Source organism: Cylas formicarius, unplaced genomic scaffold (assembly GCF_029955315.1).
Source record: "Cylas formicarius isolate icCylForm1 unplaced genomic scaffold, icCylForm1.1 PGA_scaffold_1__22_contigs__length_36826433, whole genome shotgun sequence".
Classification (NCBI taxonomy): domain Eukaryota; kingdom Metazoa; phylum Arthropoda; class Insecta; order Coleoptera; family Brentidae; genus Cylas; species Cylas formicarius.
The window spans coordinates 7953805-7967195 of NW_026844264.1; the positions used below are offsets into that span (position 1 = coordinate 7953805).

Here is a 13391-nt window from a genome sequence, read left to right on the forward strand (position 1 = left end):
ACACTCTTGCCGTAATGAATATATTCTTTAAACTCCCGCTGAGATAATTATACACATGGAAGTCTTCCGCTGACAACAATAACTTAGCCAGGAGCTGACATTAACTCTGACCACAAGAAGAATTAATAATCAACACCCAATAGATATCAACAAAATGAAAAACCACAACCTCAGGGCAACAATCAATAGAAGCCTTCAACAAGCGAAAACGGAAAGAGAGCATGGCATTGAGGAAGGCTGGGAAGCATTAAAGACGCTGCAAACTCTGCAACGGAAAACTATTTAATTTCAACAGGAGAAAAAAAAACAAAGGATGGATGATTTACGACATAATGAAACTACTGGAGGAACACCAAAAATATAAAAACAAAAACCAAGAGGAGTATAAACAAATACATAAAACTATATTGCAAAAGATCGAACATATCAAAATATATCAAACAGGGAACATGCCAAGAGAATGGCTTCTATCAACATTCATCCCAATTCCTTAGTCCAGCAACTCCAAAAAATGCGAAGAACATCGCACGATTAGCTTGATGAGTCATGTTCTCAAGGTTTTATGTATATAATCCACAATAGAATACACCCTCAACTAGAAGAACATATCGGGAAAACACAAATGCAATTCGGAAATGGCGTAGGTATGAGAGACGCATTATTTGAAATTAAGTATTGATCCAAAGAGCGACATTAACTGCGACGTGTTTTTTTGCTTCAATGATTTTGAAAAGGCGTTTGACAAAGTTCGATATAAAAATCTCCTCGAAATACTGCAGTCAACAGCAATAAAAGATGCAGATATACGTATCGTTGCCAGCCTATGAAAGTTAACAAAAAGGTGTTGGCGAAGGATGCGTTTTATCACCTCTATTATTTAAAATTTACTTGTAGCATCTCTCCATTGAAGGTTTGACTGAATGTAATGATGGAGTACTGGTTAACGGAGAGAGACTAAATAATCTGATATACGTATGACACAGTCCTAATATCAAAGAGCGCAGAAAGATTAAAGAGATCAACAGATTCGTAAATAAGAATATGGTATGAGCTTAAACACAAAGAAGACCAGGATTATGATCATTAGCAAAAATACAAACACCAATGCTAAAATCTCCGTATCTTGGTTGCAGCTTGAACGAAAGGTGAGATCATTCTTGCGAAATTATTACTCGAATAGAAAAAGCACGCTCAGCATTCAACCGCTTCATAGACATTCTCTGTAATATCTTAATCTCCAAATACGGCTACCATTCCTCAAATGTTACGTGTTCCCTGCAATGCTCTATAGTGTGGAGACATTTAAGATGTGGGTATGATGCTCGTTTCGTGAACACACCAGGTAACTAACGAAACCATTTTGCAAAGAAAGAAAAGAACTCTTAAAGATGATCAAGGCAAGAAATCTTGCATACTTCGAGCACGTCGTGAGGAAGGAAAAATATCGAATACTCCAACTTATAAAACAGGGAAAACTAGAAGACAAACAGAGGTCCTGGTAGGCGCAGAATCTCATGGTTCCATAACCTTATTCAATGGACAGGGAAAATATCTATCAAACTATTCAGGGAGGTAATAGACAAACTTAGATGGGCCAATATATTCGCTAACGTCAACAGATGATGAGGCACTAGAAGATGAAGAGAATACGCAATACAACAGAATGTGTTTATATATTTCGTGTTTCGATTTTCTTGGTACTTTGGAGCGGATTGATTCATTGATCCAAAAATACCTACGAGCATATAGAATCGCATTGGCATTATTACAGTTATGCCCATCATCATACGTTTCGACATAGTTTTCATCTCCATTTATCCATACTTGTAACTTATCATATTTTATTTTTTATCAATCTTAACACATTATTTCTTACAAACAAATATTTTTCAATATCGAAATTGACGTATCCGGCGAGCATTCGACATCGCTAAGCCCCAAATTAAATTCAAAACGACGGACTAATTTCCGCCCTTTTCTGCTCCGGCGATCGCGATCCACGTAAAAGAACTTCCGAATAACAATTTTTCTGCGTATACTCATAATCACTTTCGCATAAGAAGAAGTGGCAAGCCCGATATACCAACGTTGCGGCGGCGGTTCACAGTTCAAAAGGAACGCATAATCCGATTTAAACACACGGATAGAACAGAACTTAATTTTCCCTTAAGGGGAGTAAAATGCCGCGGAGAAGTTGCTGATGTTCATTTTTCATCACTCTCATCGGTTTTATATTGGCGTCAATTTTTTCGCAGCTCCACGTCATTTTAATACCTACTCTATATATTTTTTTTTAATTCTATTGAAATTTTAAAAAGCTTTAACAATGGCAGCAACGCTAAAATTTGAATAACCGTTATGGCGGAAATGAAATTTATTTTTGAGACAATTTAAAATGACCCCCGATATTATGCCCTATTTATTTCTACGTAACAATGTAATTAATTTTAATCGTAATAAAATTAATTACCGAACTGGGAATGAATGAATTGCAATCCCTTTGATAATTTTCGTTCGAAACGTTTTTTTTCTCACAGCGTGGGATTATTTCGAACCTACGTAACTGTGACATTTTAAGGAAAACGGCTAACGACGGTGCGGGGGTGTAAGTGGGGAGTAGGCTTGGGGTAGAGTTAAATGCGCCCCCGCGAATGAAGGGTTAAAATTAAAAGCAGCTTCAATTTACGCTGAAATGGCCCAAGTCCTTTGTCAGGTGCATTTTTAATTAAATTACATTCGTCGAGGCATATACCTAGCCGCTAGAATAAAATGTCACCGTAACACGTGTCCGCACCGAAATTGTTTAAGTTACGCTATTTTCTGAACTTTGTATGCCAACGAAAAATTAGTCAAATTCAAGTTATGATAAATCTCCACTTGAACTTCTGAAACTATTTCTGTCGTCATCTACTAAAATGACTTTTTCTGGAAGTAAAGGGAATATCTAACTTCACAATCCTCCGTCCCTCGGGAGAAACTTGATATTGAGCTGCGACGTCAGAGATCTTGAGCTGTCAAATATCCCCCCTGGGAACGTTGATGGTGAAGTTACGTAACCCCACTACTCATGGATTTGGTTGCGGAGAAGTTGAATTCAGCCAACTTCTTATTACATTTTTTAAATAGTAACAGAGTTCTCTTGCTGTCGAATTAAATACTAATATTTTGATCGATTTAAAAATTATAATAAAAGGAATTTAAACAATGCATTTGGAGTCTTAAAAAACAAAAGACGGAAGAGACTTTACACTTGCTCACACTCATACATAAGTCAAGGTATCTTGACGAAGAAATTGTCCATGACATGTCGTAGTCGTCGATACGAGAGTAGTCTCATTCACTAAATAATATAGTTCATTATCTTAACTCTCTAATTGTCTTAACTCTTTTTACATTACATTTACTTGTGCATTCCTATAAGATTCTGTAAAATGTATAGGTAAAGCTTATGCACAATATATACGAAACGAAAGCTCCTCACAGCTTTTTATCAAGGTATTTTAAAGCCAAGAAAAAAGGTACTATCACAATGGACTACAGAGAGAAGCTTATGCTTTGTGTTTACGAAGTCTTGTGACAAAATTGATACTATGAGGATATTTAACCAGAAATTGTTTTAAGTATAATGTGTCAGTGGTCATTAATAGATATGAATTTAAAGGGGTCGAAAAAATGTTACTAAAGTTGTTCAATAGGTCCAATAAAATCGAAGAGTCCCAAAAATATATTTCTGCAATTTACTGGCGCTCGTACTCGTATATATACTCGGGTATGTGCTCCCGAAATGATTAATAAAGTCCACGATTCGATTTTAAATATTCGACAAAATAGTTAAGACCAGAGGTTTATCGTGAAGTAAGGTGGATTTCATTTTGCACGATAAATTCGGCGTCAAAAAAAATCTCAGCAAGACTGGTCCCGCATTTGCCCACAGGAACGAACGAAATGACGTGATCGACTCTGAGGCTATTTTGAGCTTTTCCGTTGCGATATATTACTTTACCCCAGAGACAAAAGAACAGTCAAAACAGTGGACGGCCAAGTCGGCAGGTAAGGTCATGGTCACGTTTTTTTGTTTATTGGAATTGGTCCATTCTAAGGAATCAAATCGAAAGAGATCCTGATCTGAAAAGGAATTATTATTCACCAGATTTGAGCTCGGCCACATTTTTTCTTTTCAGACTTGAAGAAATGACTTGGTGGACAATGGTTTATATCTAATGACACACAGGACCAATGTATATGTATATGTAAATAAAAAATGCTCAAAAATGTTTTTTTTCTTTTTCCTAAGGACATTCGTTCTTTTCTATTTATTTAACTATGTTATTGCTGTAAGCAAGATATAGAAAATAGTCAACTACTCTCATTCAATCCCATCAAAACCAGCCGCAATATTTTCAAGCTTTTGTTAACGCTTTGATCTTTATCCCGAAGCCACAACAGTGCGACTACAAGCGATGTGGTTTCTTGCGAAATTCTCTTCCCCACCCACCATCATCACCGCGCTTTTAATTCAAATTCTCGTACTTACCCAGGCACTTAAAACCGTCTCGATAAAGCTGAACAACTGCTGCACGTTCGGTTCCATTTTTGTATACGACACGTGCGACGACAGGTTCGCATTGGTGCAAACTTGCAGGAGCAAGTTGTCGCCGAAATGCACCGTCTTATGCCGTCTACGTCTAGACACCAACGATTTGTCGTTCATGTCGTCAGTGCTGCACACCGAGTGTTTAGTACCCTGACTGCCACACGGTCTATTAGATTCCACCATCGTGCTCCAGGATACCGTATCACCGATTGAACAAAGGCACTCAGGTCTTATATAACGCTTTCATAAATATTACGGTTTGATGTTCGTCGACAAAAGAAATGTTTAAGGCATGTGGTTGAACATTGTCTACGCGAATATCACAGCCGACGACCAGAAGCCGAAACGAGGTAAGATATATTTTTTTCTATTAAAACAGACCGCTTCAGCTATAGTTGGTGTTAAAATTGCAACCAGCATTCGTCTAAGTTTAAGCTAATTTAACATCACAGAATCAAAATCGTACAGCTGGTCATCATAGTCTATACGTTGAAATCGGGCGTGAAATTTTCGTCTATTATTAGCAAACTGCCGATATATAGCACAACAATAGATCGTCAGACACACCACCACCACCACCACCTCTCCTCGGGAGAATGACAATACGCGTACTGGCGCGGAGCGTCGCGACGACTTCGCACCGATCGTGGTGACGTCAATCTGAAATCGTAACGGCTGCGAACTCGGTAGAGGGAAATTTCAGCGCCACCTAGAGGCCGTGGATATCAACGATCCGTTCTGGTCGATGAACGAGACTCGCGTATCCTAACTGCCTTGGGGATGATTTTTAACTGAAGAAGCTTCCGCTGAGACTCGAGCTTGGACGCGTGTATCTGAGAGAAGCTCGCGCCTGCCTTCCCGAAGTTTTTTAAAACATTGGTTAATAAAGTTTTAAAAAAGTTGCATGTGTCTATTTTTTTATAAATTATGGTACAATATGAATTTTTAGTTACTTAGTTAGCATAAGTCTATTTGCTGCAAACTTGGTCACACAGTTTTTGGCGAATCTATATCGATCACAGGGTTGGCACTTGCAACGAGTAGTAGCCACAAGCTCGATGTTTTGAATGGGATAACCAGTATGTTGTTCCATTTCTCTCCTCGCTCTCATGTTCTGATCGTCTTCGCATTCTTATTTCTAAGGTTGTTACAAAATCACAAATCTACCGTTTCACACGAAATAGCCTTGAAAAGTGATAAAAATACAATTTAAACGAATAAACCCACTTCATGCGAAATTCTAGAAACGCTTATTACCTATGGAAATAAGAAGAAAAAAAATCAAGGGAAACAAATAAATCATTTACATGCTAATCATTTTTAAATTAAACAAAAGCGTGTTCCTTCTAATAAAAAATTGTTCCTATAAGCAAATTTAATTCCCTTATTTGAAGATAAATTTATTTGAGTCATATAGCTATTCACATTCTTTATTTTCGTAGAGACGATAATGGTTTTCCGCGAATGCCTCCACATTTCATCCACTAAGCTGCATTTTGCGCCATTTTTTTCTAAACAAAGATTTCCACACACTTTACACGATTATTAACCTTTAACGAGATCTGGGCATATTTTGAGGAAATGTTACAGCAAAAATGCCGCATCTAAACTTATTGACAATTTGTCTGTTGGTTGTTGAAAGCCGCATGGTCGTTTTTTAAAAACGAGTTTTTAAATGTCGCGCATGCGCAAATCGAATGGACCTTCTCAATTTTTTTCTACTAGCTTTATCAGCACCTGTATAATTGATATTGTCATATCTCTATAATATAATTCAAACTAAGCGAGAGATCAAATCATACTTTCAAATACAGTAATTCTAATTCAATTGTTTTGTTAAACAAAAGTATAATACGTTTACCATATGTGCCCGTCATTATAGTCTAATCAACAGAATACGTACAGTCGAAACTCTATATAGCGGAGTTGAAGGGACTGCTTTTCTTTCGTTATAAAGATTTATAGGCACTTGAAAAATAACAATATCTTATCTTATCTACTTAGGAACATTTTATGTAAATATTTAAGCACTACATTTAATGTTTCAAATAATCGGTCATTTTCTTTTGAATTTTTTTAGTATGCCAATACGCATCTCGCACTTTGGCTTGTATTTTCAATATTTCTTTGAGAGGGGCATCTTTCCCATGATAAATAAAAAATTTCTCTAGCAGCTTAACTGAATATAGGGCTTGTTGAGTGGTTGGCGGTGGTCCCAGATCAACTTCTTCATTTTCAACTTCTCATCCTTTCTTGCTTGTTGTAATATGGTTTCCTCTGTCAAGTCTGCTGTTGTAGGCAAATCCTGATCTATCACTATAAAATCTTGCAACTCCTCACTTGTAAACGTAATTGTTGTTTGAAACTGCTTTATCCACTCGCTTAGTGGCTGATCATCGTCCAAGTCCTATTCGCATTCTGTTGAATTGTTTCTGCTGTCACCTCTTTCCAAGCTTTACTAATAAACTTGACTGCATCTAGCATATTAATGGAAAATTTGTCTTCGGACTCGATCATTTCCATTAAAATGTTTTTCCTGTATCGATTCTTAAGAATTTTTATTACGCTCTGGTCCATCAGCTGTAATACACTTGTTATTTTGGCGGGAAGAAATGCCAATTCAATATTCCTTAGATTTGGAATATGGGGATGTGCAGGGCAGTTATCTAAGAGAAGTAATATTTTCCTCCTCTTTAATTCTGCATCCCATTTTGTTTGCCTTGTAAATGACCGGCAAATGCTTGATGTTTTTAAAACATCTTGGGTTAGTTGATTTTCCAATCACAATTAGCTTTCTTTTTTCTCTCCCACTCATATTGGCAGCTACTAACACAGTTATACGTTATTTAGAAAGTTTTCCACTCACAGACTTTTAGGTTAGAAATTTAAGAGTTTTACCTGGCGTCATTTTGTTATAAATACCAGTTTCGTCAGCATTAAAAATTTCGTCAGCAGGGTACTTTTCTGCTAGTTCCGGCCACGTCTTCTCCAGCTAATCGTTAGTTTCTGTCGACATCGCGGGCTTTGCCACTTATCTGTCCATAATTTATACCAGGTGTCTGTTTGAACTTCCCCAACCATCCTTCCAAAGCCTTGAAATCGATAAGTGCTGTTCAGCAAACTTTTCTGCTTTTAGTTTTACGATGGGTCCAGAGAGTGGTACATTTTTAAGACGTTGCTATTGGAACCACTGCAACATTGCCCGATGCAAATGTTCAAATTTTGGCTTTCTTAGTTTTTTACTAGAACCGCCTGCCGCTGCAGCCGGAATGATTTTTCCTTTGCACGTCCAAATCGTGAATACAGTCGACGGTGTAAGTCCGTATCGACGTCCCACATCACTTTTCTTTTCTCCCCGTTCTATATCCCAACTTTATCATCTAGAAATAAAATTTTTCGCTTACTCGTCAAGCTCGCTGTATTCACGAAGTGTATCCTTTTTTCTTTCGGTAAAGAGAGTGAGAAATGCGTTATACATAGTGGATTAATACATAACTTTGTATGGAGACCTAACAGTACAACAAATTTTGTGCGTAATACAGACTTTTACGTTATACAGAGTTCCGCTATAGGGAGTTTTCACTGTGTTTGAATTCCCTGTCTATTGGTTCCCTGTCTCATCTCTTGAAATTTCTAACATTATTTGTGATAGTTAAAACAGTTCTAATGCAGCAAATATAATGAGACCGACTTTGAATCTTGAAGTCTAATCAGAATATTTTTAGCGTAGCATCTTAATCGTTATAATAGGATTTTCATTTAAAATGATTAGCAGTAAGACTCTCTGGATAAGACGATATTAAAGCTGTTCACAGTAGTTCGGAAGTATGTGTTTAATACATATTTTTTCTATTCTATAACAACTTTCCGAATCGGAAATTAGTACATTATTACCAACTGTTGGTGATTGGATGCGGCTGAAGCCAGACATCAGCAATTTGAACCGGGTTTCTTGACACACTTATTTATGTATTTTAATTTAATGCTACCTACCTTTTATTTATAGGGCATCATAGTAACAAAAAAACAAAATTAAACTATATCCGTTGTGCCTAAAATATGAAAAGTCTATATGTTATTTTATATTATATATTTTTTTTTCTTGGTAATTAATAATATATTAATAATATAAAATTTGTTAACGTTTTATAATGGAAAAATATTCGTATTTTACAAAATACAACATTTACGTAAAAAAGGGTGTTTTTAAATCAAATAAGCTTTTAGTTGACAATATTATTATTTGATATTTATTATAGATCAGCGGATATTTTGGTAAATACATAATTTTCGAAATATGCTATTCAATCGATTAGAAATCGTCTTAAGAGCAAAGCACAAACATCATCATCATCAAATGTTTTTGAAATGGCTAAAGAATGAGAAAAATTTGTATATTAAAAAACTTCCTGTTAATATTGCTTTGTTTGCAGTTTGTTTTAGAAAATTCGCTAATAACAGAATTGGGGCTTTTGGCACTTGAAAATAGCACCTGAATAAGTTGATAAACGAAATATACCGGGTGTCTCAGTGAAGGCAACGTGCCGGCGTTAAAGAAACAGACGGTACTAGAAACACAAAAAATAAAATCAATCCACCCCAGGAAATTAGGGGCGCATTTAGAAGTTTAATTTTAAAATTCCCATTCCCACAAAACTTTCTAACATTAAACACAATAAGTGGCACGTTAAAGCTGAGAAAAATTCAATTTTTTTTTTGTTGGAAGAAATTCAAAAATTTTCGATGATAATATATAATAACATAATAAAGAAACAATGGGTAAATGAATAAATGGCAAAACTTGAAAAAGGCTGTCACAAAGGGCTTTCCCAATTTTAAAAAATTCAGTTTGAGTGGGATTTTGTTTATTCATATTTGAGGTGAGTGCAAAAAAATTGAAGTACGGATTTCACTGGGTTGTTGGTTTCTTATTTGACTATCTAATGACGTTAATAAAAAGTAATATCGTAAAAGTTTTTTTTACAAATTGTCATGTGATAGCAAGATAAGCTTATTTATTTTATTAAAATGCTTTTTACCTTTCTCAAATTATCGACATATATATGCAAAAATGTTCATACACCCCCTACCACTTTCCTTGCAGAGATAGAGCAAAGAGTATTCAATCAAAAAAGATTTTACCTTATCCAAGCTTTGCAGAGGTACTCACTCAAATTATTATTATTAATATTATTAAACATTTTTTAAAATTTCTAGGATGGATCAACGGTTTCCTGCTAACATTTTTGTTAATAAAAACCTGCTCCGCCCTGCGAAACGGAAAATCAGCACGCATGTGCTTTAATTCACACTCGTGTTATAACTGTATATTCTGCAACAAGTGCGGTAAAACGCATTTGAGTCCTAAGTTTATTTGGCACGAGCGGAGCGCAGCGGAACTAGTGTTTAATAAACGAGTGACTCAATAAGTTTACCGAACGTGTTGCATACTATACTTTTTCTAGTTAGTTTTTGAGTGCATTTTCACGAATTAACACGAATACATTCACTGACAGATTTGACAAAACGTCACAATTCAAGGCGTGGGGAATATCTCCGAAAACATCCGATAGCTCTCAAACCCATGCGGTAAAATCCCGGAAATGTCCGAAGTGGCTCAGATCCGTGGGAAACGAAACTGAAGTGGTGAAGTAGCGCAAAAAATTAGTATAATATGCGACAAGTGCCGTAAACGGCATTTGACTCACGAGTTTATTTGACACGAGCGGAGCGAATGAGTGAAACCCGTGCGGTAAAATCTCGGAAATATCCCAAATGGGTCGAATTCGTGGGAAACGAAACTGGCATGTAAAGTGACACTTCCCGTATGCTAGATTGGTGTGTAATTAGGTATTTTACAGACGGGAACAGAAAAAATCTATGAAATCATTCGTTTGTTCCCAAACCCTTGCGGTAATATCCCGGAAATGTCCGAAGTGGCTCGGATCCGTGGGACAAGAAACTCACGTGGTATAGTGACGTTTTGCGCACGCTAGATCGCTGTATAATTAGGTATTTTACAGAGAGAAGTAGAAAAAAACAATTACTCACTATTATCTTTGGGCAACAGGTTATCGGTTAGTTTTGGTTAGTTTATCAACAGGAGGAACTACATTTGGGCCCTATCTCGCGTCATTTAGGAAACGTTATTTTCGTCGAGCTGCTGCTATCGACGTTTCATTATCAGGTAACCGGGAACTTGGGCCCGCGTTACGGTGTCTTAATCTTAAATTGGAAATTTTCAGCATCCGTTTGAACGCAAAATTGTCCCTCCTGATGACCGATCGCTACCATTTCGAACTAGATTCGGATTTTAATGCAATTTTATAATTACAAATTTAGTTCAAGTTCATCAAAATTGAAGTTTATATTTATTTAAATTTTCTTGACATCCTGTGAATGGATGCAAATAATATTCTAGAATAAAGAGATCTCTTAGATCCTTAGATCGGAATTTTTGGATTTTTGTGAAATATTCAGTGTTCGTTACCCTCAGCGATTGCGCGTTAATTATAAATATGGATTTGCAAATTATTCTGTCTACATTACTTTGTTAACATTGCTATTTTAGATTGTAATTGATGCTTTTGAATTTGAAATACTTCGAAATTCATTCCGCATATAAAAATCAACGAGATCTTTCCATATATACACTAGTTACTAAAATAAATAAACTACTACAGATTTCATGGAATATAAAATTTATCCGTTATCCAAACGACAGCGAAAAAGAAAATTTTGGTAACTGGGCAAATTTAACTCGTCAATCTGAAATAAAGCAGACGATTTTAAATTTAAAAAATCGCACAACGTCAGGTCTTAGCGCTTCAGTGAAAACGATGATATTTTCGAAATCCATTTCGAGCGGCAGAAACCAATAAATAAAATGACGTCGAAAAAAAAAAGGCGGACTGAACGGGGACTGAATATGAAAACGACAAAGCAAAGTAAAAAATATTTGGAGAGCCAAAAAAAAAACACCCGGCGCCCAAGCCCATTTCTTTATTCGTATGCGAATGTCTGGGTTAATTTTATTACAAAATAATATTCCTCGATTTGAAATTGGGTTTTTTATAACATATGGTTCCAAACTGAGATAAGTCTTAAAGTGACAACTGGAGAATGACAATCAACAGGGAAGGCCAACACTTCAAGAGATTTTTAAAAACATTTTAATGAAGCTTGATGATGTTGCGTTGATAACCAGAAAACACGGATGAGATATGGATTTTCTTGGGAAAATATAACTGTAAAACGCTTTTATTGCAGAAAGATGAAATTTATTGCCGGCAATGAAAATTCTTGGGAAGTGTAAATTAGCACTCCAGGCCAAGAATTCCCATGGCATGTGTGGTCAGTTTTTTTCATACTCCCAGTTGAGGTCGTTGGGATTACTTCTTTGTTTGCTCTTGTACTTGTGTATTTCCTTCATATCGCATCTTGGACTTCTGTTATTCTTTAGCTTATGTATTATTTCTCTTATTTCCTCTATGGTAGGTGCTATTCGTACTTTAGACGCTAATCGAAATGTTTCTTCCACCTACTTAAAACATTTTCATTTCCTACAATCAGCTTGCCCTCTTTGTCTTTGTAAAATACAGTTCAAGATAGGTATCTTCGTCTTTTTTAGATAAACTTAGCGTTCTTTTGAATACGATCAACATATTAATTTTGATATTTTTGAATACTAATCGGTGAAATGGTAAAATTATCTTCTGGCTAATTCTTGGAGAGCGCAAGAAATTATAGACTGATTAACCACCAAAAATATTGAATTTGAATTTAATTTGATAAAGAAACTATAACATATAAAAAAATTACCGAAACACAGCTTTGCGAAATACGCCAGGGCAGTAAAACATATTGAAATTGCGCTGCACTCCGCCATAGTATTACGGACAGAATGTTGTAGAATTTATATGGGCGTAAATGAACAGACACTCAAAATGAAAGACCATATGCTACTGTTAAACCCATTTCCATGGACGAAGTGACACCATAGAACTGGCAAAAGCAGCATGCTATTACAGAAGATAAGGAAATGTGGGATCTTAGCCAGTATAACTGTACTTTACTTTGATATGTGCAGTGTTCAGCTGATCACATCACCATGATGGTTGATATTCGGTATCTTTATAGGCCTTGTTATAAATCCCAAGTTTTCTACTTAAGTTTATTTCTTTTTTCTGGTGCTACGCCGGTTCGTATTCTGTTAATCGTTTTTCATATTTTCCAGTCCAATTCCAGGCCTGCAGGTTGTTCGTTGAGGGGAAAAGTGTCTGGTGGTTTCAAGACAGCGCATTTAAGGATGTTCTTTTTGCCTGACCATAATGGTTGTGCCTTTCGTCTAATAATGGTCTCTTCTTGACCTTCTTCTTTCCCTTGTTTCCGCTAGGCCAGCCGATTTACAAAGTTAGTGGTATTGGCTTCATGCATCTAGTGTGGCCTGTCTGCATAAGAGCAATGTCGACATGGCGTGGACAGATCTGCTCCAGATTGTTCATGCGTATTCTGCATCGAGTAGCAAAGGCCTGAGGACTTTTGCAGGATGTTATTAATAATTGTTGCTTTTTGAATGGTTTTGTGATAGTCTTGTTTGTAGGTAACTATCCAGTATGACCCCAAAATATTTTGGTGTTTCGGCGTGCTCTAACTCTGGACTTTTCTCAGACACTTTTAATTTTTCTTTGGCTCTGTGTATATTGATATATATTGCGCTAATTTTCTTTTTTGTTGGGTTCCGTTTTAATGGATTTTTTTTGATAACGCATAGCCATAGTATATAGTGCGTCCCCAA

General features: G+C 36.2%; 1 protein-coding gene across 9 annotated transcripts in view; it reads right to left on the reverse strand.

Annotated features, from left to right (window-relative positions):
• Nucleotides 1-13391, reverse strand: part of LOC132696174 (protein still life, isoforms C/SIF type 2) — a 255922-nt gene that overhangs the window by 178207 nt on the left and 64324 nt on the right. For 2 of the 9 annotated variants that reach the window (XM_060660847.1, XM_060660846.1), the window contains exon 1: nt 4535-5403. The exons of the other annotated variants lie outside the window; for them this stretch is intronic. In XM_060660847.1, the coding sequence (XP_060516830.1) occupies nt 4535-4777 (243 nt within the window). In that variant the 5' untranslated portion in view covers nt 4778-5403. Of the gene's footprint in view, nt 1-4534; nt 5404-13391 lie in introns of those variants that run through there. 9 annotated transcript variants of the gene reach the window in all.